Source organism: Mobula birostris, chromosome 26 (assembly GCF_030028105.1).
Source record: "Mobula birostris isolate sMobBir1 chromosome 26, sMobBir1.hap1, whole genome shotgun sequence".
Lineage (NCBI taxonomy): Eukaryota > Metazoa > Chordata > Chondrichthyes > Myliobatiformes > Myliobatidae > Mobula > Mobula birostris.
This window is the reverse complement of record NC_092395.1, coordinates 50,223,151-50,249,766: the sequence shown is the minus strand read 5'-3', so window position 1 is coordinate 50,249,766 and position 26,616 is coordinate 50,223,151. Positions and strand designations below refer to the sequence as shown.

The 26,616-nt window shown below is 42.6% G+C and overlaps 1 protein-coding gene across 1 annotated transcript in view; it reads left to right on the top strand.

Moving 5' to 3' along the window:
• Nucleotides 1-811: 811 nt before the first annotated feature.
• LOC140188327 (uncharacterized) overlaps nt 812-26,616 on the top strand; it is a 72,817-nt gene continuing 47,012 nt past the window's right edge. Inside the window, exon 1 of the mRNA XM_072244468.1 lies at nt 812-890. Coding sequence (XP_072100569.1) covers nt 827-890 — 64 coding nt within the window. The 5' untranslated portion in view covers nt 812-826. The remainder of the gene's footprint in view (nt 891-26,616) is intronic.

The window sequence follows — 26,616 nt, the reverse complement described above, 5'->3', positions numbered from 1 at the left end:
CTCTCACACTCTCACACATACATACACACACAGATTCCCACCCCGTATCACAGTTTCTCATGGGGAGACCCCTGTCCCTGTTACTGATGAGGTTTCATGGACCCTGTCTTCAAAGTTTGTGTGAAAGATGTGGGATCTGCCCTGGTGAAGTATTGTATGCTGTGAATGTCCTTGTGTTACTGCCTGTCATGCAATACCCATGTCCACTGGCCGTGCTGCATCTCACTAGGGTGGCAGTCAGGGGTGTTGAGTGACAGGGTCATGTTCCTGAGTGCAGACAGGGTGTGGATAGGTCTCGAGCATCCTTCAAGATTAGTGATGATGCAATCTGCCTGTACAATTGCTGCCCACCTACTTTTCATTTCTATATACATTGATATTTTGATTAACTTCATTCTGCAAACTGCTTCATGATCCTCTGAATCTCACCTGCGGGGAAAGCAGGGAGGTTCTCACCCCAATGTCCTGAGCAGTATTGACGAAGTTTGTCAGAGGATGTCAGAACCCTCCTCTCACAACCTGGCAGTAAGGTTTAAATATGGCAATCTCATCTGCTGCAGAAAACTCAGCCCCAAATATAGGCATCAGCCAAGTTCAGCTGATTACACTAGCTCATTCCAGAGAGAGTCGTCAAGTCCAAGACTCTGAGCCCATCAGGGAAAGAAGGGAGCCTTCCAGAGATTCAATTCCTTTCCTTTCAGGAATGGGAAGCCAGGCAATCAGGTCTGCCTGGTTTGTTCACACTCACTCTGCCTCAGGCCCCTGCCTGCACTCCTCCACAACTCACAGCTATGGAAGATGCAGATGCTGAAACTGGACATGGAGAATGCCTTCGACTGGGCTGAGCAGCAGAGGCTGGCAAGCAGGTAGCAGAAGACAAGTTCAAGCAGGTTAGTTCAGGTGGCATTGTCAGGGCAGGGGTTGGGCGTGCAGTGGAGACTGTAGCTGGAGTTTTGACAAAGATGGTGTCCAGGGACTGCATATTGATGTTGTTGGAGCTGTTTGTGTTAATTAAGGTCTTGTAACATGCCTAAGGCTATGTAATGGTGTGCACTGGGAGTGGTAATTGGGGTGTGTTAGTGCATATTGAAGCTGTGTATTGTGCTCTGTGAGTGTGAAATGGAGTATGTTGAAGCTGTGTATTGTGCTCTGGGAGTGTGAGATGGTGTGTGTGGGTGTATATTTGAAGCTGTGTATTGTGCTCTGTGAGTGTGAAATGGAGTATGTTGAAGCTGTGTATTGTGCTCTGGGAGTGTGAGATGGTGTGTGTGGGTGTATATTTGAAGCTGTGTATTGTGCTCTGGGAGTGTGAGATGGTGTGTGTGGGTGTATATTTGAAGCTGTGTATTGTGCTCTGGGAGTGTGAAATGGTGTATGTTGAAGCTGTGTATTGTGCTCTGGGAGTGTGAGATGGTGTGTGTTGGTGTATGTTGAAGCTGTGTATTGTGCTCTGGGAGTGTGAAATGGTGTGTGTTGGTGTATGTTGAAGCTGTGTATTGTGTGCTGGGAGTGTGAGATGGTGTATGTTGAAGCTGTGTATTGTGCTCTGGGAGTGTGAAATGGTGTGTGCTGGTGTATGTTGAAGCTGTGTATTGTGTGCTGGGAGTGTGAGATGGTCTGTGTTGGTGTATGCTGAAGCTGTCTATTGTGCTCTGGGAGTGTGAAATGGTGTGTTGGTGTATATTGAAGCTGTGTATTGTGCTCTGGGCTATGTAAATGGGTTCATTCGAGCTAAATATCCTGTGTTTTCTGGAGCCGCAAAGTGACGTGTGCCAGGGCTGTATTGATGTGTGCTTCTGGTGGAAAATGATAGTGCTGAAGTGTGTAAACGGACATAGTGGTGTGGACTGAAAGGATATGATGGTACTATGCATGCTTTGGCTATAAAATGCATACATCTAGTTGTGTTGTTGCTATGTAAAAGTGAGTGTTGGAGCTGTGAATTGGTCTATGCTTGAACTGTGTAATGGTGTGTGTTTGAACTGTGTACTAGTGTGTGTCAGTACCCTTTAATGAATGGTGTGTATTGTGTGTCAATACTATGTAAAGGTGTGTGGTGGGACTGTATCATGTCTCGATTACTGTGTAAAAGTGTGTGCTGGGACTGTATTGTGTGTCGATACTGTGTAAAGGTGTGTGCTGGGATTGTGTATTGTGTATCGATACTGTTAAAGGTATGCACTGGGACAGTGTATTGTGTGTCGATACTGTGTAAAGGTGTGTGCTGGGACACTGTATTGTGTGTCGATACTGCGTAAAGATGTGCATTGGGACTGTGTATTGTGTGTCGATACTGTGTAAAGGTATGCACTGGGACAGTGTATTGTGTGTCGATACTGTGTAAAGGTATGCATTGGGACAGTGTATTGTGTGTCAATACTGTGTAAAGATGTGCACTGGGACTGTATTGTGTGTCAATACTGTGTAAAGATGTGCACTGGGACTGTGTATTGTGTGTCGATACTGTGTAAAGGTGTGCACTGGGACTGTGTATCGTGTGTCGATACTGTGTAAAGGTGTGCACTGGGACTGTGTATTCGTGTGTGTCAGTGCTGTGATTAGTCAGGTAGATCCAGACCCTGCACCCAGAGTTCATTCTGCCACTGAGGGATGAGGGAGTGATGTAACTATGGGTTCTGGTTCACAGTGGCAGACATTGGCTGATCCTCGGTACTGCCAGACTGGGTTATGGACAAAGGTCAGGTCTTGTGCTGACATCAGACTTCTATGGCTTATTCAATTGAGGCAGGATTCAGACTGAGACCACTATTCCCCCTGCCACTACAACCCTACACTTCCCCTTCCCATCTCCGACAGCCACAATCGAAGGAACTTGTGACTCTGGGGTCTCAGAACAGTGAAGAGATGAATAAGAGCAGAATGTTAAAGGCTGACACTGAAAGAACTAAACCTTGAGCTGATCACTAGCCGGTGACAGGAGAAGAGTCAGGCCTTTAACCTAGAGCAGAGACGAGAGGGAATTTGTCATCGATGTTACAAATTAAGCATTTGAAATTGATGGGAAAACCAAGTAGAGAAGGGAGGAAACAAGCATCTCCACACCCCCAGTCAGAACATAGCAGGAAGACCACCGTGTGCAGATGATGCCAGCAACATCTGCCTTTGAAAGATGGAGAAGAGAATTAGAGTAATAAACAAAGAGAGAGCGGGAGAGACATGAGAAAGTGAGAGAGAGATAGAGGAGAGAGGGAGAATGTGAGAGAAAGACGGGATGGAGAGAGTAAGGAGAGAGAGAGAGAGAGAGTGGGAGAGACATGAGAAAGTGAGAGGGAGATAGAGGAGAGAGGGAGAATGTGAGAGGAAGATGGGATGGAGAGAGAGAGTAAGGGGAGAGAGAGTGGGAGAGACATGAGAAAGTGAAAGGGAGATAGAGAAAGAGGGAGAGTGAATGTGAGAGAAAGATAGTGAAAAATGGAGAGGTAGGGAGAAAGAGAGAGAGAGATACCAGGCAGAATCCTGATCTTCCCCACATTGTAAAGGGAGATGCCATGAAAACTGAAGCAGCTGTGAAGTTCAGAGGGAACTTATTGTGATTGAGACCATACTGAGTTGAGCTCACTGTGTGTGAGTATACTGAGAGTGTGAGCTTACTGTGAGTGTGAGAATAATAAGTGTGAGTTCATTGTGAATGTAAACATACTGAGTGTGAGCTTACTGTGATTGTGAGCTCTTTGAAAGTCTGAGCATAATGGGTGTGAGCTTACTGTAAGTGTGAACTCACTGTGAGTGAGACCATACTGAGCTGAGCTCACTGTGTGTGAGTATGTTGCAAGTGCGATTTTACTGTGAGTGTGAGAATGTGTGAGGTTGCTGTGAGTGTAAGCATACTGAGTGTGAGCTCACTGTGAGTGTGAGTAGTCCCACTCCTTCATTGCCCCCTGACACTTTCTCTCCCCCTCTGCTGGTTCCAGACCCTGGCTGTTCGGGGTAGATTTGTCCGGCCACACCGGTGAACCTCCCCTCAAGGACATGGGATCCAATCTCACAGGGGTATATCACACTGTCTTAATGTGTTCAGAATCTGAGGCCCATCAACCAGTACTATACTATGTCTCAATCTCCGATCTCCTGTTTCCACTCTTGCTGGTCTGTGGCACCAGGAATAATCTAATGGTTACTGCCCTTAACGCCGTGCCTTTTCATCGCTTCCCAGGCTGCTGGAAGTCTCCCTCTGGGATTTGATTCCTGATCTTCCTGTGCTTTTGGTACCACTGAGTACAAGTTCATCACTCTTCCTCTCTCTGCAGAATACATCGACAAACCCAAAACAGGTCTCCTTATCACACAGCCTTTGCATCTCTGTCTGGGCACCAACACCTCACAAATAATCAAAGATCCCTCCCTCCCCAGACTTTCTCTCTTTTCACCTCCTCTGTTGGGTAGAAGATTCAAAAGTTTGAAAGTCTATGCCACCAGGCTCAGGGACAGTCTCTATCCCAACGTTAAATAACTCTTGCACAGACCTCTTGTTGGCCAAAGATAAGCTCTTGATTTTCAGTCTAGCTTGTCAGGGCCCTTGCATTTTACTGCCTTCCTGCACTGAACTTGCTCAGTAACTAAACACTACATTCTGCAAACAACAGGAATTCTGCAGATGCTGGAAATTCAAGCAACACACATAAAAGTTGCTGGTGAACGCAGCAGGCCAGGCAGCATCTCTAGGAAGAGGTACAATCGACGTTTCAGGCCGAGACCCTTCGTCAGGACTATATTCTACACTCTTGTTTTCCTTTTGTATACCTCGATGTGATTAGATATGGAATAATCTCTCTGGGTGGCACACAAACAGAAGTTTTTTCACTGTAAAAGTGTGACAATAATAAAGTAACTAACAATTAGCCAGCCTCTAAAGCTGATCCACCAGCTATGTATTGTGCAGGGTGACCACCAGCTGAAGCCCAGCATCCAAAGGCCCCACCTGGGTTACTATAATCCCGTCAGTAACAGGAGTTCCTGCCCATAGTTTGAGAAAATGGAGGTCAGCTTGGCTTTGGACAGCATTATGAAACTCTGGCATCAGCTTAAGTATCTCACTGGATCTCCAGTTGGATTTACTTCAGTCACCTTGATTCTGACTCCCGGGTGTGTGGGTTGGGCATGGTGAGGGTTGTCCAAGGGGAACAGTCAGTGTGTCCCTACCCTGGGTGCAAGGTCACGACCAGATGTTAGTGCACTAGTCACTGAATGCTGAGGCTCCAGGGGCCGTGACTGGAGGCAATATGCTGACGATGGAGCCAGGGCTGCCTCCAGTGGCTCACATAGCATTTACTGAATCTGCCTCTTAGACTGTTGCTGCTATTTACCTGAACTAGGTGGCTCATTCAGCACAGGCCACCAGGTCAAATGACTCCTGGTCGCCTCCTGCATTCTAAGGGACTGACAGGAGAAGAGCAGCTTCTCCGGGAGGCAGTGAGGGGATGAGCAATTATCCCTGAGAAAATGGGAAGGAGCCTCACAGCGGAATATCATTCTTGGCATTCCAATGTGAATTCCCGAGTGCTAGGTTTTTCCAGGTCAGTCACTGAGCACATTGCAAAAATCAGTCAGGTCTTGTCTGGGCAAGAATACATTGTGGATCTGGAGCAATGTTGGCTGTGAGCAGGTGTGTGAGAGTGTGAGTGTGTGAGAGTGTGTGTATGTGTGTGTGTGAGAGAGAGAGTGTGTATGTGAGAGAGAGTGTGTTTGTGTCTGAGAGTGTGTATGCATGTGTGTGTCTGTGAATGTGTGAGTGTGTGTGTGTGAGCATGCGTGTGTGAGTGAGAGCATGTGTCTGTGTGTGTGAGAATGAGAGTGTGTGAGTGTGTGTCTGAGTGTCTGCATGAGTGTATGTGAGTGAGTGTGTGTGTGCATGTGTGTGTGTGTCTGTGTGTATGTTTGTGTGTGTGCACGTGCACATGTGTATGCTGTGTGCGCATGTGTTTGTGTGTGTGTGTGTATGGGTGTCTGTGTGTGTGTGTGTGTGTGTGTGTGTATGTGTGGGTGTGTGTGTGTGCGTGCACGTGTGTATGTGGGTGTGTGTGTGTGCATGCATGCACGTGTGCATGTGTGTGCGTGCGTGCACGTGTGTATGTGGGCGTGTGTGTGTGCGTGTGTGCACGTGTGCATGTGTGTATGTGGGCGTGTGTGTGTGTGTTTGTGTGTGTGTGTGTGCGCACGTGTGTATGTGGGCGTGTGTAGAGGGTAGAGGTGATGATAAGATACAGGTGGGGTTGAAGGAGGAGTGATGTTTAAGCTCATGAAGAGACTTGGGATGGGGCGAAGCCAAAACTAGGTGGTGGGGTATGAATTCTTTGCAACTGCAGGATGTGGAGTTCACTAACATGGGACCAAATGAGGCCTCATGAAGGATGCATTTACGAGGAAGATAATCACACATTGAAAGGATATTCAGATAGCTGAGAGCAAGTGGAGATCCACGCTCTGTACGGGGAAGACCAGGAACATTAACCTCAACTATCTCTATTCCTGGCTGTAGCCCAGGCTCTGCACAATCAATAGCTGCCACCACGCAAATGAAGGCATCGAATACCATTTGTCAGACCCTAGAGACTCTCTGCTCAATTAGTCTAATCCTCTCACATAAACTGGACTTCATCGGGTGGTGGAGGAATTAGCTGGGCTATCCAAGGGATCTGTATTTCTGAGGAGAACACCGGGCAATGGCTGGGCCCCTGAGCAAGGGGAGTACAGCAGCATAGTGTGAAGTTTAATCAAAACTCACATGGGACTGCGACATTCACCACTTTATCCACAGCAAGGTGTACAGAGCCAAAAGTGATAAACAGTTGTTTTAAATACTGCATTGTAAAGTGGGTTTTATTTGAAGACATTGAAGAAGTGCATTAGGGAGGCTGGTGGGACATGGACTCAATGTGTAAGTGCCTGCACATACAGGCAGTGAGTAACTTAGTACCTGATACACCCCTCCTTCATCCCTCCCAACTACTCTCCCAGTTGGATCTCACTGACCCTCCTTTCTCAATACATCACCGCCATAACCACAACTCCCTTCACTACCATCTCCCCTACACCTGAGAGTACCTACAACCATTTCCTTCCACAATTATTTCATCCCCCCGATTGTCATTGATTCAAAAAGTAATACAGCATTCTGCCCCTACCTCTCCAACAGTTGTCTTCCTCCCTCGATCTTCTCTGCCCCATACATATCTCCCAGAATACTCTTCCCTTTTACCCTCTCCCCCCAAACCTTTCACCTCATTTACACTTCCTGGTGATAGTCCCTCCCCTCAGCTCTGCCCCTCTCAGCCATCTGTTTCCATCCCTGACTCTCTGCTCCAAAACTCTCCCCTCTTCCTGTCTCCCTTCCATTCTCCTTCCTCATTCTCTTCCACCTCCCTCAATTCTCTTACTCCTATGCCTGTTTTCCCCTATCCCTCTCATCTATGACCTTCACCATGCTCCCAGACTCTCTTCCCATCCATCTCCTCCTGTCCACCTCCACACATCTCATTAAGACCATAAGACAAAGGAGCAGAAGTAGGCCATTCGCCCATCGAGTCTGCTCCGCCATTTTATCATGAGCTGATCCATTTTCTCCTATTTAGTCCCACTCCCCTGTCTTCTCACCATAACCTTTGATGCCCTGGCTACTCAGATACCTATCAATCTCTGCCTTAAATACACCCAATGACTTGGCCTCCACTGCTGCCTGTGGCAACAAATTCCATAGATTCACCACCCTCTGACTAAAAAAATTTCTTCGCATTTCTGTTCTGAAAGGGCGCCCTTCAATCCTTAAGTCATGCCCTCTTGTACTAGACTCCCCCATCATGGGAAACAGCTTTGCCACATCCACTCTGTCCATGCCTTTTAACATTCGAAATGTTTCTATGAGGTCTCCCCTCATTCTTCTAAACTTCAAGGAGTACAGTCCAAGAGCGGACAAACGTTCCTCATATGTCAACCCTCTCATTCCCGGAATCATTCTAGTGAATCTTCTCTGTACCCTCTCCAAAGTCAGCACATCCTTTCTTAAATAAGGAGACCAAAACTGCCCACAGTACTCCAAGTGAGGTCTCACCAGCGCCTTATAGAGCCTCAACATCACATCCCTGCTCCTATACTCTAGTCCTCTAGAAATGAATGCCAACATTGCATTCACCTTCTTCACCACCAACTCAACCTGGAGGTTAACTTTAAGGGTATCCTGTACGAGGACTCCCAAGTCCCGTTGCATCTCAGAACTTTGAATTCTTTCCCTATTTAAATAATAGTCTGCCCGTTTATTTTTTCTGCCAAAGTGCATAACCATACACTTTCCAACATTGTACTTCATTTGCCACTTCTCTGCCCATTCTTCCAATCTATCCATGTCTCTCTGCAGACTCTCCGTTTCCTCAGCACTACCGGCCCCTCCACCTATCTTCGTATCGTCAGCAAACTTAGCCACAAAGCCATCTATTCCATAATCTAAATCGTTGATGTACAATGTAAAAAGAAGCGGCCCCAACACTGATCCCTGCGGAACACCACTGGTAACCGGCAGCCAACCAGAATAGGATCCCTTTATTCCCACCCTCTGTTTCCTGCCAATCAGCCAACGCTCTATCCACGTATGTAACTTTCCCATAATTCCATGGGCTCTTATCTTGTTAAGTAGCCTCATGTGTGGCACCTTGTCAAAGGCCTTCTGAAAATCCAAATATACAACATCCACTGCATCTCCCTTGTCTAGCCTACTGGTAATTTCCTCAAAAAATTGTAATAGGTTTGTCAGGCAGGATTTTCCTTTAAGGAATCCATGTTGAGCTCTGCCTATTTTGTCATATGCCTCCAGGTACTCTGTAACCTCATCCTTGACAATCGACTCCAACAACTTCCCAACCACAGATGTCAAGCTAACAGGTCTATAATTTCCTTTTTGCTTCCTTGCCCCCTTCTTAAATAGCGGAGTGACATTTGCAATCTTCCAGTCCTCCGGAACCATGCCAGAATCTATCGACTTTTGAAAGATCATCGCTAATGCCTCCGCAATCTCCACAGCTACTTCCTTCAGAACACGAGGTTGCATTCCATCTGGTTCAGGAGATTTATCTACCTTTAGCCTATTCAGCTTCCTGAGTACTTTCTCTGTCGTAATTGTGACTGCGCACACTTCTCTTCCCTGCCACCCTTGAGTGTCCGGTATACTGCTGTCTTCCTCAGTGAAGACTGATGCAAAATACTTGTTCAGTTCCTCTGCCATCTCCTCATCTCCTATTACAATTTCTCCAGCATCATTTTCTGTCGGTCCTATATCTACTCTCATCTTAACTCAGTCACCATCAGCAAACCTTCCCTCAACACTCACAATACTTGACCCTCCTCACCCACCTACACTCAGTTCCCCCAACTCCTCCTCCTGAACCACTTCCCCCTTCTCAGTCTGTCCTCAACGCCCTCCCAGAATGTTCCTAAAACTATGGCCATGTCTTTCCCCTTACCATATCCATACGTCACTGAACTCTCTTTGCGCAACTCTCTCCCTTTGACACTCTCTACCCTCTACTCACTCCTCTCTCGACCCTCCCCTTGGCTTTCTATTCCCTTGAGTCTCTACTCCCTCGATTCTCTCCTCCCTCAGCTCTCGTCCTTGACTCTTCTCCCTCAAATCTCTCTTTTCTCTTCCCTCTGCTCTCTCCTCCCTTGACTCTTTCTGCTGTCAACTCTCTCCTTCCTTCCTTGGCTCTCAGAATCAGAATCAGATTTATTATCACTAGCATGTGATGGAAATTTGTTAACTTAGTAGCAGCAGCAGTTCAATGCAATACATAATCTAGCACAGAGAAAAAAATAATAATAAATAAAATAAAACATAATAAATAAATAAACCAATTATGTATATTGAATAGATTACTAAAAATGTGCAAAAACAGAAATACTGTTTATTTAAAAAAGTGAGGTAGTGTCCAAAGCTTCAAAGACCATTTAGGAATCAGATGGCCGAGGGGAAGAAGCTGTTCCTGAATCGCTGAGTATGTGTGTTCAGGCTTCTATATCTCCTACCTGATGGTAACAGTGAGAAAAGGGCATGCCCTGGGTGCTGGAGGTCCTTAATAATGGACGCTGCCTTTCTGAGACACCGCTCCCTAAAGACGTCCTGGGTACTTTGTAGGCTAGTACCCAAGATGGAGCTGACTAGATTTACAACATTCTGTAGCTTTCGGTCCTGTGCAGTAGCCCCTCCATACCAGACAGTGATGCAGCCTGTCAGAATGCTCTCCATGGTACAACTATAGAAGTTTTTGAGCGTATTTGTTGACATGCCAAATCGCTTCAAACTCCTAATAAAGTATAGCCACTGTCTTGCCTTCTTTATGACTACATCGATATGTTGGGACCAGGTTAGATCCTCAGAGATCGTGACACCCAGGAACTTGAAGCTGCTCTCTCTCCACTCCTGATCCCTGATGAGGATCGGTGTGTGCTCCCTCCTCAACTCTCTTCTCCCTCGCCTCCCTCCACCCTCAGCCCTCTGTCCGGATTCTCTACTCTCTCGACTGTCTCTGTTGGACCATCTCCTCGACTTGCTCCCTCAGCCCACAGACCTGCCCCCAGGTGAAGGGTAGTCAGAGCTGCCACACAAGGATGGCTGAGGAAGGAAAGGTAATAGTTAGTGGCCACACAGCTGTGATGCGAGACCTGTTGGGGCATGGGGATTGTGGGCAGAGTGGTGGGTTTGTGTGTGGACCCATGGGTCAATGTACCTGGCCCAAAATGGGATGGGGGAACCACGGGATGGAAGGAGTTTCCTATACACCTCCCCACCAATGCCGGCTTTTAACACCATAAATAGACCAAAGGCAGGGTTGGTGATGGGAGCTTGGACACTGTCCAGGTCATGTGACCACAGCTGGTGCCAAAATCTGCTGAGGTGGTAAACCCCGCAACCATTGCCATGGGAACCACTTGCTTCAGTTTAAAGCTGTAAAATACTCCTAACTGTCACAAACAAGGGAGCTTGTTCTCATACACAAGACCAGAGTGCACAGAATAAGACAAAGGGAGTGAGAGGGATAAAGAAAGACAGAGAGCATAGAGAGAGAGAGTGAGAGAGAGAGAGAGAGAGAGAGAGAGAGAGAGAACAGAGATGGCACACAGAGAGCACAAAAAGGCATGTGAAGACAGAATAGAAAGAAAAACAGGGAGTGCACAGGGAGAGAAACAGAGACAGACGGAAAGAACGGAGAAAAAGTACAGAGAGCACAGAGACCATGAAGAGAGAGAAATGGAGAGCAGAGAAAAAGCACAGAGTGGGAGGGAGGGAAAGAGAGAGCACAAAGAGAGAGAAAGAGTCGGAGACACACACACAGAGAAGCAGAGAGGGACAGTACGGGTTAAGATCCGAACAATGGAAGCAGTTAAACAGACAGCACAGAGGGAAGGTTCACCCACCAGTGAGATGAATGTGATTAAATATAAAACCACAGCGCGCTCACAACTAGAAAAGGATCTATAATGGAGGCATTGGTCCAAGTATCGGCACAGCCATGGGCAAGTACATCATTGAAGGTACCATTGATGGGATGCAGTTCTCCATCAAAACACACTCTGAGACCCCGAGATCACAAAGTCAGAGGGAATGTCTGGTCCTCTGTATTGTGCAGAAGACAAAGCTTCTCACTCTTCAGAAAACACTCTAAATTAAGTCCTGCGTATCAGATATTATTTCTCTCTCTCTCTCTGCTGTGTTTCTATTCTCTGTATGCTCTCTCTCTCTCCCTCTCTCTCATCTCTTTCTGTGATATTTAAGACCATAAGATATAGGAGCAGAAGTAGGCCATTCGGCCCATCAAGTCTGCTCCACCATTCAATTGTGGTTTGATCCAATTCTTCCAGTCATACCCACTCCCCTGCCTTCTCCCCATACCCTTTGATGCCCTGGCTAATGAAGAACCTACCTATCTCTGTCTTAAATGCACCTAATGAGTTGGCCTTCACAGCCACTCGTAGCAACAAATTCCACAGATTTACCACCCTCTGACTAATTTCTCCGCACCCCTGTTCTAAATGGACGTCCTTCAATCCTGAAGTCATGTCCTCTTGTCCTAGACTCCCCTACCATGGGAAATAACTGCCATGTCTAATCTGTTCAGCCCTTTTAACATTTGGAATTTCTCTGTTGTCTCTGTGTTTTTTCTTTATTCTCTAGTACTGTGTATTAAATATTACTCTCTCTCTCTCTCTCTCTCTGCTCTGATTCTGTTCTCTCTATGCTCTCTCTTCTTTTTCTGTGATATTTCTCTGTTGTCTCTGTACTTTTCTCTATTCTCTCCATTCTGTCTCTCTTTGTACACTGACCCCCTTATAATATCTTTGTCATCATTTATTGAGCCAACGAACCAGCACATCAACCAGCTTTGATTTAAGATCTTCTGTCCTCCCACTAAGTTATTGAGAAATACAGTGAAAGGTTGTGGTTGGTGTACCTGTCACCCAGAGTTTTGATCAGACAGATAACCCACACAGTCCAGAACATCATTACTAATCCCACTCTAACAATCGGAATACATTCTGACAGTCGCCTTTCCCATCCACCCAATGCCTGTCTGAGTGAAGGAGTTTCTCCCTTTCCATGTACTCTGTATGGAACCTTTCAAATGCTCTTTGCAGTTTTACACAAATAAGATCCATAGAAACCCTCCATCACAATAGTTACCAGCTCAAAAAAACAGCTGTACGTGACTTGCTCTGTACAAATCAATTTATTTGCTCAAATGAGTCTTGCTTGCCTAAATAATCAATCTATTAGTGCATGTCAATTAATTCCAAATTACCCCATAATAGGGGAATAGATGGGATTGTGAGAAAGAAGGACAGGGAATGGGGCTGATAGGAATTGCTCCTCTGGGGCCCAACACTTGAAGCTGGTGTTGTTGAGTGCGAGCAACAATTTATTCATGGTTGCCAGAACAAGAAATACAACTAAATGCTTTATTTAGTTGCCTTCTTTTTTAATGGGTTCCTTTAGGTTTCTTGTTTTGTGGCTGCCTATAAGAAGACGAACCTCAAGGTTTTAATGCATACATACTTTGATAATAAATGTACTTTGAACTTTGAAGCACGTCCACAATAGGTTGATTAGTCTCATTTGGTGTTGTCATGAGTAAGTTGCAATTTAAGAGTGTAAACTGGGGGTTTCCAACTTTTTTTATGTGATGGACCCCTACCATTAACCGAGGGGTCCGTGGTTGGGAACCCCTGGTACAGTGCATCCTGTTAGCATCCCACTTGTAATTTCTGCAATCAGAACAATTTCTTTATCTCCACTGCATGTTATAAAGTCCCTTGATTAATTTTTAGCTTTTTCTTCTACGCAGGTATTTCTGTTTAGAGATCCAGCTCAGTAACCTGCCCTTCTGGGCCACTGAGCTCACACTGCCCAATCACTCCCATGTGACCAATTAACCTACCAACCAGTACATCTTCGTGATGGGGAGGAAACGAGTTCCTTACAGATATTGAGGCTGGGTCACCACCACACGACCAATAATGGATAATTTTAACCATAAAATGATCCTGTCATACTGATAAGCCATTTCAGAAATCTGCCATTTCTTGAATTCATGGAATTCAAAGAACAATAATTAATGGAACAAGAAAACAGCATGAAAATCATACTAGAGTGAAGGAATACAGTGTATATTGTAGTGGGATTTGTATAATGTATATTAAAATGTTTCCGTATTGCATATATTACATATTATATAGTAATGCACTATGTTATATAGTGTGAGATTGCACCAGTAACCAACAGTTATGTTTTGCAGACAGCTCACAAAGCTGCCATCAGAATCAGGTTTATTATCACTGGCATATGTTGTGGAATTTGTAAACTTAGGAGAATACATAATATAGAAGAAAAATAAGTAAAAATGAATAAATAAGTAAATCAATTACAGTATATGTATATTGAATGGATTAAAATGTGCAAAAACAGAAATAATATATATTTTAAAAGTGAGGTAGTGTTCAAGGGTTCAATGTCCATTTAGGAATCGAATGGCAGCGGGGAAGAAGCTGTTCCTGAATCGTTGAGTGTGTGTCTTCAGGCCTCTGTACCTCCTACCTGATGGTAACAGTGAGAAAAGGGCATGCCCTGGGTACTGGAGGTCTTTAATAATGGACGCTGCCTTTCTGAGACACTGTTCCTTGAAGATGTCCTGGGTACTTTGTAGGCTAGTACCCAAGATGGAGCCGACTAAATTTACAACCCTTTGCAGCTTCTTTCGGTCCTGTGTATAGCCCCCCCCCCACCCCCCACCCACACCAGACAGTGATGCAGTCTGTCAGAATGCTCTCCATAGTACATCTATAGAAGCTTTTGTGTGTTTTTGCTGACATACCAAATTTCTTCAAACTCCTAATGGAGTATAAGTCACTATCTTGCCTTCTTTATAACTGCATCAATATGTGGGACTGGGTTAGGTCCTCAGAGATTTTGACAGCCAGGAACTTGAAACTGCTCACTCTCACTCTCTACTAGATACTCAAGTAGATATATTTCTTCTTCTGAACTGTCGCTGCAGTCTTCAGCCTGTAAATTCCCTTTTAAAGATGTACTTTTGAACTGACTAAATGATCTGGCGCTTTTGAGCTCTCATGGGGGATTCGGCGAGCTAGACTCTCAAGAGTGCCATCACTCTCTCCCTCTCTTCTCGCTACTACCAACGGGTGGGAGGTGCAGGAGCCTGGGGTCCCATATTGCGAGGTTCAGGGGCAGTGGTTGCCTTTCAGTCACTGGACTCCTGGATGGGCTTCAGTCGCTCCAGTGCTGGATGGGCTCTGCAGTTCACCATCCATCCAGCTTCATGTTTACTTGTTTTCACTATATCTGAGATCGCTCCTCTTTTGCAAATTGAATATATTGTGTTTTGTGAGTGTTTTTAATGGTTTCTATTGTGTTTCTTTGTTTTGTGGCTGCCTGTAAGAATACGGATCTCAAGGTCGTATGTGATGTACATACTTAGATCATAAATCTGAACTTTCAACATTGTAGTGGGACAGTGTAGTATAGAGTGCACATTGTATGACAGTGCTGCAGTGTGTAATTGTCGTGGAACATTGTTAGTACAGAGTATATTGGAGTAGGACATTGTTAGTAGGGTGTACATTGTGGTGAGATAGTGTTAACATGGTGTATACTGCAGTGGGATATTGTTAATATGGTGTGTAATTGTAATGAGACCGTTATTGTAAAATATATTGTAGTGGGACACTGTTTTACAGTGTATATTGTAATGGGACAGTGTTATACAGGGTAGATTGTAGTGGAATAGTGTTTTACAGTGTATATTGTAATGGGACAGTGATATACAGTGTAGATTGTAGTGCGATATTGTTTTACAGTGTATATTGTAATGGGACAGTGATATACAGTGTAGATTGTAGTGGGACAGTGATATACAGTGTAGATTGTAATGGGATAGTGATATACAGTGTAGATTGTGATGGAATGGTGATATACAGTGTAGATTATAGTGGGATAGTGTTCGCACTGCATATTATGGATTTTTGTCATTTACATTATAGTTGAGTTGAGTTTCATTAAATAAATTACATTCTTTTAATGAACCAAAGTACAAAATAAAATTGAAAATAAAACCAATAGCTGCTCTCAGAGCTTTCTCTGGAAGCAGAAAGATCTAAATGAGATATTGTGATAGATTGAATGTGAGGTTGTATCAAGGCTGAACAGTTATCTGAGCATTTCTGTCCTTCTCCTGGGCAGGTTGAGGAGGAGCTGATGGTCCAACAGGAGAAGCTGAAAAGCAGGGAGGATGAACTGGAGAGATAGTCTGAGAGATTCAGAAATGCTCAGGAAAAGCTGGCTCAATCCCAGAAGGCAGCTTCTGATGTGAGGGTTTACTGCAATCGCTGGCTCTTCATGGGTGATGGGTGAAGCTAACGTCAGGGCATCATGATATACAGATTAAAGGTCACAGGCTTGCCTAGGTTGTCCTTACGGCAAGGTCAAAATCAAAAAATGAAAATCAAAAAAAAGTTAAAGAAGAACTGGAAATCTGAATCAAGAGCTAAAACACTGGAAACACTCAGCAGGTTATCAGCATCAGATAAAGAAAGTATTAACATTTCAGATCAAAGACAGTAACTTTGTTTATGTCTCCACGAATGCTGCCTGACCTTCTAAGTGTTTCCAGCTGTTTCTGCGTTTTTTTGACTGGTGATCAGGTGGAACCTGGAACAGAAACTCAACCCTCCACTACGGTTGATTTAGGATCTGAATCCAGCAAGATTCAAGCTGGAGGAGGGAATGTAGAGGAGGTTTACCCACATGAGGTGGAGGAGGGCAATGCCAAAAGGTAATAGAGGCTCTCAAAATTATGGAATATTTTGAAAGCAACATTAGGGAGAACCTGTTGCCATTGATGGGAGGACCATTGCATTGATCAGAAATAACAACAACAGTAACACACTTATAAAGCACACTTAATGTACCAAATTACCCAAGGCACTCATGCGAACATTGTCAAATAAATTGCACCACAATGGAGCTATTTGGGCAGATGATGAAAAGATTGGCCTAAAAAGGATGCAACAAAATGCAACAAAGGAGTGGGAGGTATAGAGAAAGAGGGAGAGAGAGAGATTCCAGGAGGAAATTCAACATCTGTGAGTTCAGTAATATAACCTTGGAAGTGGTCACCAAGAATTGTGGGAAAAGGTGTCAGTGAGATCTTGGAGAAAGTAGAACACAAGAGTAAGGGTTTTGAAACCAGGACAACTGTTTGCATAGCAATTGTGGATGAGTAGGAAATGTAGTTGATGAGATGGGGTGGCAGACACTGGACGGTTTGGGAATGGTAAAGTTGAGAAATTGGAGCGTAAGTAACAGCTGAGCTGTGCTGGGTAGTCTATGGCCAGTGAAGCTCCTAGGCCAGTGCATGTCCATCATCCTTTCCTTCTTAGAAGTTTGTATAGATTCAGCATATCACCAAAAATTCTGATAAACTTCTATAGAAAGATATTGGAGAGTATCCTAACTAGTTGCATCACAGCCAGGTATGGAAACATCAATGCCCAGGAACAGACTAAAAACAGAAAGTGGTGAATACAGCCTAGTTCATCACAGACAAAACTTTTCCCACCATTTACATGGAGCGCTGTCACAAGAAACTAGCATCCATCATCAAAGACCCCCACAATCCACGCCATGCCCTCTTCTCACTACTATAAAAAAGATACAGAAGCCTTAAGAAGTTCCACACCACCAGGTTCAGGAATATTTAATACCCCACAACCATCAGGCCTCCAGACTGACAAAGAAAGCTTCAATCATACTACTCTGAACTGATTCGACAATCACTTTCAAGGTCTCCTTACAATTTAAGTTCTCAGTATTATGTTTTTATTTTGAACAGTTTGTCTTCTTTTGCACATTGGTTATTTGTCAGACTTTGTCTGTTACGTATAGTTCTTCATAAAATTCTACTGGATTTCTTTTTCCCTATAAATGCCTGAAAGAAAATGAATCTCTTTTCTTTTTAAATCTTTTTATTAAATAAGTATACAAAAGGTAAACCATATAAGCACTAATACACTGTTAGAAATTACAGGAGATATTAATACAGAAAAAAATTGATATAAACAGTGCAATTTAAACATAAAATAATAAGGTAAAATAATAGTATACTAATTTTATATATATATATCAATAGAGAAAAGGGAAAAAAACCCCAAAAAAACCCACCGTGCAACTAAACTAAAAGCAAAGCAAAGCAATGGGCTAACTTGGAAACAGGTAGAGTTAAAAAACTTAAAATCACGTCCTCAAACCTGACCTCCATTAAAAACAGTTAAAAAAAGCAAGAAGGGAATATAAATGTGAAACAAAAGAGAAAAAAAATTACATTAAATGAAAATATTGAATAAAAGATCTCCAGGTCTGTTCAAATTTAAATGAGGAATCATAAAGATTACTTCTAATTTTCTCCAAATTTAAGCAAAATATCGTCTGGGAGAACCAAAAAAAGGTAGTTGGAGCATTAGGCTCTTTCCAATATTGTAAGATACATCTTTTCGCCATTAAAGTAAGAAATGCAATCATTCTACGGGCTGAAGGGAAAAGATTACTGGAAATTTTAGGTAATCCAAAGATAGCAGTAATAGGATGAGGAGAGATATCTATATTCAATACCTTTGAGATAATATTAAAAATGTCTCTCAAAAAAGTTTCCAGAGTAGGACAAGACCAAAACATATGAGTTAAGGAAGCTATCTGCCCCGGACACCTACCACAAGAAGGATTAATATGAGAATAAAAACGAGCTAATTTATCTTTGGACATATGTGCTCTATGAACAACTTTAAATTGAATTAGGGAATGTTTAGCACAGATAGAGGAAGTATTGACTAATTGTAAAATCTGGCCCCAGTCATCCACGGAAATAATAGAACCCAATTCTTGTTCCCCATCTGACCTAATCTTATCAAATGGAGCTTTCCTAAGTTTCATAATAATATTATAAATCATAGCCGATGCACCTTTCTGACATGGATTAAGGTTAATTATAGTATCTAAAATGTATGTAGGAGGAAGCATTGGAAAGGAAGAAAGTATAGTACTTAGGAAATTTCTAACTTGAAGATATCTAAAAAAATGTATTCTTGGTAAATTATATTTATTAGATAATTGTTCAAAAGACATAAGGGAACCATCTAAAAATTAATCCAAAAACCGTGAAATACCCTTAGTCTTCCAAATTTGAAACGCACGATCCGTGAAAGAGGGAGGAAAAAATATGTTACCTAAAATAGGGATCGCCAGCCCAAATTGGTTAAGATCGAAAAATTTTCTGAATTGAAACCAAATACGTAAGATATATTTAACTATCGGGTTAGAAGCCAGTTTGAGGCATCTCAAATCGAAAGGAAGAGAGGAACCTAAAATAGAGCCAAGTGCATAGCCCTGAGCAGATTGTAATTCCAATACTACCCATTTAGGGATGGAGAGTGTATCTTGGTCAAGTAACCAAAATTTCATATGTCGAATATTAATTGCCCAATAATAGAATCTAAAGTTAGGTAATGCTAAACCTCCATCTCTCTTAGCTTTCTGTAAATGTATTTTACCCAGTCTCGGGTTTTTATTTTGCCAAATAAATGAAGAAATTTTAGAGTCAACTTTATCAAAAAAAGATTTTGGAACAAAAATCGGTAATGCCTGAAATATATATAAAAATTTTGGCAGGATAAACATCTTAACTGCATTAATACGACCAATCAAAGTTAAATATAATGGAAACCATTTAGATGAAAGTTGAGTAATATGATCAATTAAGGGTAAAAAATTAGACTTAAATAAATCTTTGTGTTTATAAGTAATTTTAATCCCAAGAGATGAGAAATAATTATTAATCAATTTAAACGGAAAGTTATGATACAAGGGAAGTTGTTTATTAATCGGAAAAAGTTCACTCTTACTAAGATTTAATTTATAACCTGAAAAAAGACTGAATTGTGCTAATAAATCTAAAGCAGCAGGGATAGATTTTTGAGGATTAGAAATATATAAAAGTAAGTCATCAGCATAGAGTGATATTTTATGGGACTTTAAGCCCCGAGTTATCCCAGTAATATTTGGAGATTCTCGAATGGCAATTGCAAGAGGTTCTAATGCAATATCAAATAATAAAGGACTAAGAGGACAACCTTGTCCAGTACCTCGTAAAAGAGGGAAAAAAGGTGAGCTTAAAGAGTTAGTACAGACCGAGGCCATAGGAGAATGGTATAACAGTTTAATCCAGGATATAAATTTCGAGCTAAAATTAAACATTTCAAGCACCTTAAATAAGTAAGGCCATTCTACTCTATCAAAAGCTTTCTCAGCATCTAAAGAGATAACACACTCAGGAACATTTTGTGAGGGGACATAAACAATATTTAACAGTGTGCAAATGTTATTGAAAGAGTAACGACCTTTAATAAAACCCGTTTGGTCTTCCGAAATAATAAAAGGGAGTACTTTTTCTAATCTGTTTGCTAATAATTTAGAAAAAATTTTAGAATCAACATTTAATAAAGATATTGGTCTATAAGATGCACATTGAGCAGGATCTTTATCCTTCTTTAATATTAGAGAGATTGAGGCTCTATAGAAGGATTCGGGAAGTTAACCAAGTTTTAATGAAGCCTCCAAAACCCTACCGAACCAAGGGATTAATGAAGGTGCAAAAAACCTATAAAATTCCATGGTAGACCCATCAGGGCCAGGAGCTTTCCCCAGGTTCATAGAGGAAATAACATTCTTAATCTCATCAGTGGTAATGGGAGTATCTAGCATAGAAGACATATCCTGTGAAATCGCAGGGAAATCTAGGTTATCTAAAAAGTCATTCATATATTTAGAGTCTCATAAAGACTCAGATTGATATAAGGAAGAATAAAAATCAAAGAAGGTTTGATTAATCTCCGCATGATCAAATATCAATCGATCATTTTGATTATAAATCTGATTAATTTGAGATTTAGTATAGTTAGACTTCAACTGGTTAGCCAACAATTTGCCAAATTTGTCACTGTGTACATAAAATTCACTTCTTGTTTTCTTTAATTGGATTACAATCGAAGACGAAAGTAATAAACTGTGTTCCATTTGAAGTTCAGTTCTTTGTTTATACAACTCCTCAGAGGGAGCTGTAACATATTTCTTATCAATTTCCTTAATCTTGTCCACAATGACCAGCTCCTCCTGCTTCAGATTCTTCCTCAAAGCAGCAGAATACGAGATAATCTGACCATGAATATAAGCTTTAAAAGTATCCCAAAGAATGTTCACAGAAATATCCTCTGTATAGTTGATTGTAAAATAAAGATCAATCTGTTCATTCATAAAGTTAACAAAGTCCGAGTCCTGAAGCAGCAAGGAATTAAAACGCCATTGTCTATTATTTTGTGCATTGACCTGAATTTTAATAGAAAGCTTAAGTGGAGCATGATCCGAAATGGTTATAGAGTCATAATCACATTTAATCACTGAAGAGATAAGCCAAGAATCAATAAAGAAATAACCAATTCTTGAATAGGAATGGTGAACATGTGAAAAAAAAAGAAAAATCTTTTTCCTGAGGATGCAAAAAACGCCAAATGTCCGTCGACCCAGAATCAGAGAGGAATGAGTTAATCAAAGTTGCAGATTTATTGGGTAAAGTCCGTAAAGGAGCCGAACGGTCCAAAACTGGGGATAAGCAAGTATTAAGATCTCCACCCAGATCAATGAAAACTCATTCAAATTCGGGAACTGATTAAATAATGATTTATAAAATTCCGGACAGTCCATATTGGGTGCATAAACATTGACCAAAACTACCTTTTTATTAAATAGTAGACCACTAATCAGTAGAAATCTACCATTCGGATCAGAGATAATATCATGTTGTACAAAAGTAACTGAGAAGTCTATAAAAATAGAGACGCCTCGAATCTTAGCGTTGGAGTTCGAATGAAATCGTTGTTCCTTCCAGAATTTAAAAAAACGTAGTCTGTCCCCCCTCCGCACATGGGTCTCTTGTAAAAATAGAACATGTGCTTTAGGTCTCCGGAATACTTTAAAAACTTTTTTCCTTTTAATAGGATGATTAAGACCATTAGTATTCCAGGAGACAAAATTAATAATAGACTCCATAAACCCTAGAGTCAACCCGCAAAAAAAAGGATTGACGATAGGTTCGACCCACGAACCCGGAAAGGGAGCAGAACAAACCAGAGATAACAGGAAGGAGAACGCAACCAATACTTTTGTAATGTAAGTAGCCCAAGAAGAAAAAAACTAAAACATGAAGCCCCTCCCACCACCCCCCACCCCATGACCCCAAGGCTAAATCTAAAACAGACCCGCCAGAAAGAAGCAAGCACTAAAACTACCCCCATGACTTCCGATAGACGCTCACTAAAAAAAGTGTGAATATAAAAAAGATCAGCTAGTTATAAAACAGTAGAAGAATAAAAAAAGGTAGATCAATTAAGACAAGCACAATGTAAAACAGAGAAAAAGCCAGAAAATATAAAGAAAACCGTAACAGACCACAGACCCTATGATTAACCAAAAAAAAAGAAACGAAATTATTAATATAAACTAGTTAGGAAAACCTACAAAAAAAAGTACATTTAAAGACTACGAAATTTAAGGCCTCAAAGGAAATACGCAAAATGATACTAAGGGAATAACCACCCATAATCCCCAGGGAAAAAGAAAGGAATGACGCGGTTAGAAAGAAAGTTTGGCAACCATATTAATTAATCAAAAATAAACTTTTCTGCCCATATAAAGCAAACAAAAATTAAACCTGACAGATTCACAACCTCCGATCAAACAGAGATAGTTAAAAATTACGATTAAGATGTTGAAGGTTAAAGTTGATCCGGATAACTCTGGGCATCCAATGGAGATTCAAAAAATCGGAAAGCTCCGTCAAGAAAATGAATCTCAAGGTAATATATGGTAACATATATGTACTTTGAAAATAAATTTACTCTGAAATTTGGATTGCCTTGGCAACACTCTGAGTCATATGGAGGCTAGCGGAGGCCTTGCCTGTCTCAACAACCCACACAAAATGCTAGTTGAACCCAGCAGGTCAGGCAACATCTATGGAGGGAAATAAACAGTCAATGTTTCAGGCTCAATCTGTCTGGAGCCCATTTAGCAAAGGTTGCTGACAGTGTCACAGGTAAAGCCAGCTGGGCAGTTTGTGGTGCCCAGTGCTGACGTTGGCCACCCTGGCCACGTGGTCCTTGTGCAGTGAGATGCAACAGGCTTGTATCAGCCAGTTCACTGGATGTAACCGTGTCAAAGTTGCTGAAGACAAGGACCGTGGTGCAGAGCAATAAGTGCATGAACTAGCAGTGCATTGTTAGGTTGCAATATGTGCCACGCGACAAGTGGTAGATGGTAATTCAATAAACATGGAGGGTGGAAATTTTACAAGTTCAAATTCAAGTTTAATTGTCATTCAACCATACATGAATATCCCTGAATACAGCCAAATGAAACAGTGTTACTCCAGGGCCAAGGTGCAAAACAACAGTCAAACACAGCACACAGCATGTATAGCACTTATAATGTAGCAGTAAATCTAGAATCACACAAAAAATATAGTCCAAATCCCTGCATCCATGAAAGTTGCAGCAGTCTGCAGTGGAACACAATACGATTTTGGTGTCCCAGAAAATGGTATTGATCTAGAAATGCCAATCTGACATGGTATTGGATAGGGGCAGTGGGGCATTGGATCAATGGCAAAGTATACAAAGCATAGGCTGGGAATCCTGGTCAATCTGAAGATCCAAAGGATGAGGATGAGGATGTCAGAACAGTTGTGCAAAGTTGGGCACTGTACGTGGTGGAAGCAGATGCCTTTTATGAAGGAGAAGGTATAACACAGAGTGAAGCTACTCACGGTTTGACACAATATCATCTGCACCTAATCCAGCTAATCCAGTGTCAGAGAGAATGGCTGTTTCTCATGCCAATGTGGATCAGACTTCGTGAAAAGGTGTAGGGTTGAGCAGGAAGTCAGGGCAGAAATGGTTCAACTTGGTTGAGAGAGAGGGGCAGGAATGGGTGATTAATGTACCAGGTTATCAAAGTTTTAGAAAAGATAGTGGAGGAGGTAAAAGAGGGGGTGGAGTTGCACTACGAATCAGGGACAATACCATAGCTGCCCTCCGAGGGAACATAATGGAAGGGTCAGAAACCGAGTCTATTTGGGTGGAACTTGGGGACAGGAAGGGTGCAATCATACTGATGGGATTGTACTACAGACCCCTAATAGCCACCAGGACATTGCAGAACAGATATGAAATCAGATTAAGGAAATAGGTAAAAATAATAGGGTTGTAGTCATGGGGGATTTCAACTTCCTGATATAAACTGGGACCTTCTTAATCTAAGGGGTTTAGATGGGGCAGAATTTGTTAAGCGCATCCAGGAAGGTTTCTTGCATCAGTATGTGGATAGTCGAACAAGAGCAGGAGGTCGTACTGGACCTGGTGTTGAGTAATGAGCCTGGCCCGGTGACTGACCTTTCAGAGGATGAACAGTTAGGAAACACTGACCACAGCTCCTTAACTTTCAGGATAGTTATAGATAAGAGTAGATATAGTCCTTGTGAGAGTGTTTTAAATTGGAGTAGAGCAAATTATGAGGATATTAGGCAGGAGCTAAGAAGCGTTAATTGGGAACACCTTTTCATAGGCAAGTCCACATCAGACAAGCAGAGGGTGTTTAAAGACCAATTGCACAAAGTACAGGAGTGGTATGTTCCTGTTAGAAGGAGGGACGGTGATGGAAAGGTAAGAGAACCTTGGATGTATAGAGGTGTGATGAATTTAGTCAAGAAAAGAAATGAGAAGTATGTAAAGCTTCAGAAGTTAAGATCAAGTGAAGCACACGAGGATTATCAAGAAGCCAGAAAAGAACTAAAGAAAGAGAACTCGGAAAGCCAGGAGGGGCCATGAAACGTCCTTGGAAAATAGGATTAAGGTGAATCCAAAGGCACTCTATACATACATCATGAGTAATAGGATAACCAGGGAGACGGCGGGACCACTCGTGGATAAAGAGGGTAACATTGCCTGGATGCAGAGAATGTGAGTGAGCTACTTAATGAGTACTTTGCTTCTGTATTTACCAAGGAAAAGGATATGAAGGACCAGGAGATCAGGGCTGAGTGTATAAATACGTTAGGGCACTGAGAGGTCAAGGAGGAGGGAGTGTTGGTCTCCTAAGGAGTACTACAGTCACTAGGGCCTGATGGGATTTACCCCAGGTTATTGAAGGAGACAAGAAATGAGATTGCTGGGTCTTTGACCAGTATCCTTGTATCCTCTCTAGCCACGGGTGATGTCCCGGAGGACTGGCAAGTGGCTAATGTTGCACCTCTACTTAAGAAGAGATCAAGGAAAATCCTGGGAACTCTAGGCCATAAGACCATAAGATATAGGAGCAGAAGCAGGCCATTCGGCCCATTGAGTCTGCTCTACCATTCAATCGTGGGTTGATCCAATTCTTCCACTCATCCCCACTCCCCTGCCTTCTCCTCATACCCTTTGATGCCCTGGCTAAACAAGAACCTATCAATCTCTGCCTAAAATACACCCAATGACTTGACCTCCACAGCTGCTCGTGGCAAAAAAATTCCACAGATTTACCACCCTTTGACTAAAGTAATTTCTCCACATCTCTGTTCTAAATGGACGTCCTTCAATCCTGAAGTCATGCCCTCTTGTCATAGACTCCCCTACATAGGAAATAACTTTGCCATATCTAATCTGTTCAGGCCTTTTAACATTCCAAATGTTCCTATGAGACCCCCCCCCCCATTCTCCTGAACTCCAGGGAATACAGCCCAAGAGCTGCCAGACGTTCCTCATATGTTAATCCTTTCATTCCTGGAATCATTCTCGTCAATTTCTGTGAACCCTCTTCAATGTCAGTACAGTATATCCCTTCTAAAATAAGGAGCCAAAAACTGCATACAATATTTCAAGTGTGGTCTCACAAGTGCCTTATAGATCCTCAACATCATATCCCTGCTCTTATATTCTATACCTCTAGAAATGAATGCCAACATTGCATTCATCTTCTTCACCACTGACTCAACCTGGACGTTAACCTTTAGGGTATCCTGCACAAGGACTCCCAAGTCCCTTTGCATCTCTGCATTTTGAATTCTCTCCCCATCTAAATAGAACATAGAACATAGAACATAAAATAGTACAGCACAGTACAGGCCCTTCGGCCCACAATGTTATGCCGACCCTCAAACCCTGCCTCCCATATAAGCCCCCACCTTAAATTCCTCCATATACCTGTCTAGTAGACTCTTAAACTTCATGAGTGTATCTGCCTCCACCACTGACTCAGGCAGTGCATTCCACGCACCAACCGCTCTCTGAGTGAAAAGCCTTCCCCTAATATCCCCCTTGAACTTCCCACCCCTTACCTTAAAGCCATGTCCTCTTGTATTGAGCAGTGGTGCCCTGAGGAAGAGGCGCTGGCTATCCACTCTATTCCTCTTATTATCTTGTACACCTCTATCATGTCTCCTGTCATCCTCCTTCTCTCCAAAGAGTAAAGCCCTAGCTCCCTTAATCTCTGATCATAATGCATACTCTCTAAACCAGGCAGCATCCTGGTAAATCTCCTCTGTACCCTTTCCAATGCTTCCACATCCTTCTTATAGTGAGACGACCAGAACTGGACACAGTACTCCTAGTGTGGCCTAACCAGAGCTGCATCATTACATCGTGACTCTTAAACTCTATCCCTCGACTTATGAAAGCTAACACCCCATAAGCTTTCTTAACTACCCGATTCACCTGTGAGGCAACTTTCAGGGATCTGTGGATATGTACCCCCAGATCCCTCTGCTCCTCCACACTACCAAGTATCCTGCCATTTACTTTGTACTCTGCCTTGGAGTTTGTCCTTCCAAAGTGTACCACCTCACACTTCTCCGGGTTGAACTCCATCTGCCACTTCTCAGCCCACTTCTGCATCCTATCAATGTCTCTCTGCAATCTTTGACAATCCTCTACACTATCTACAACACCACCAACCTTTGTGTCGTC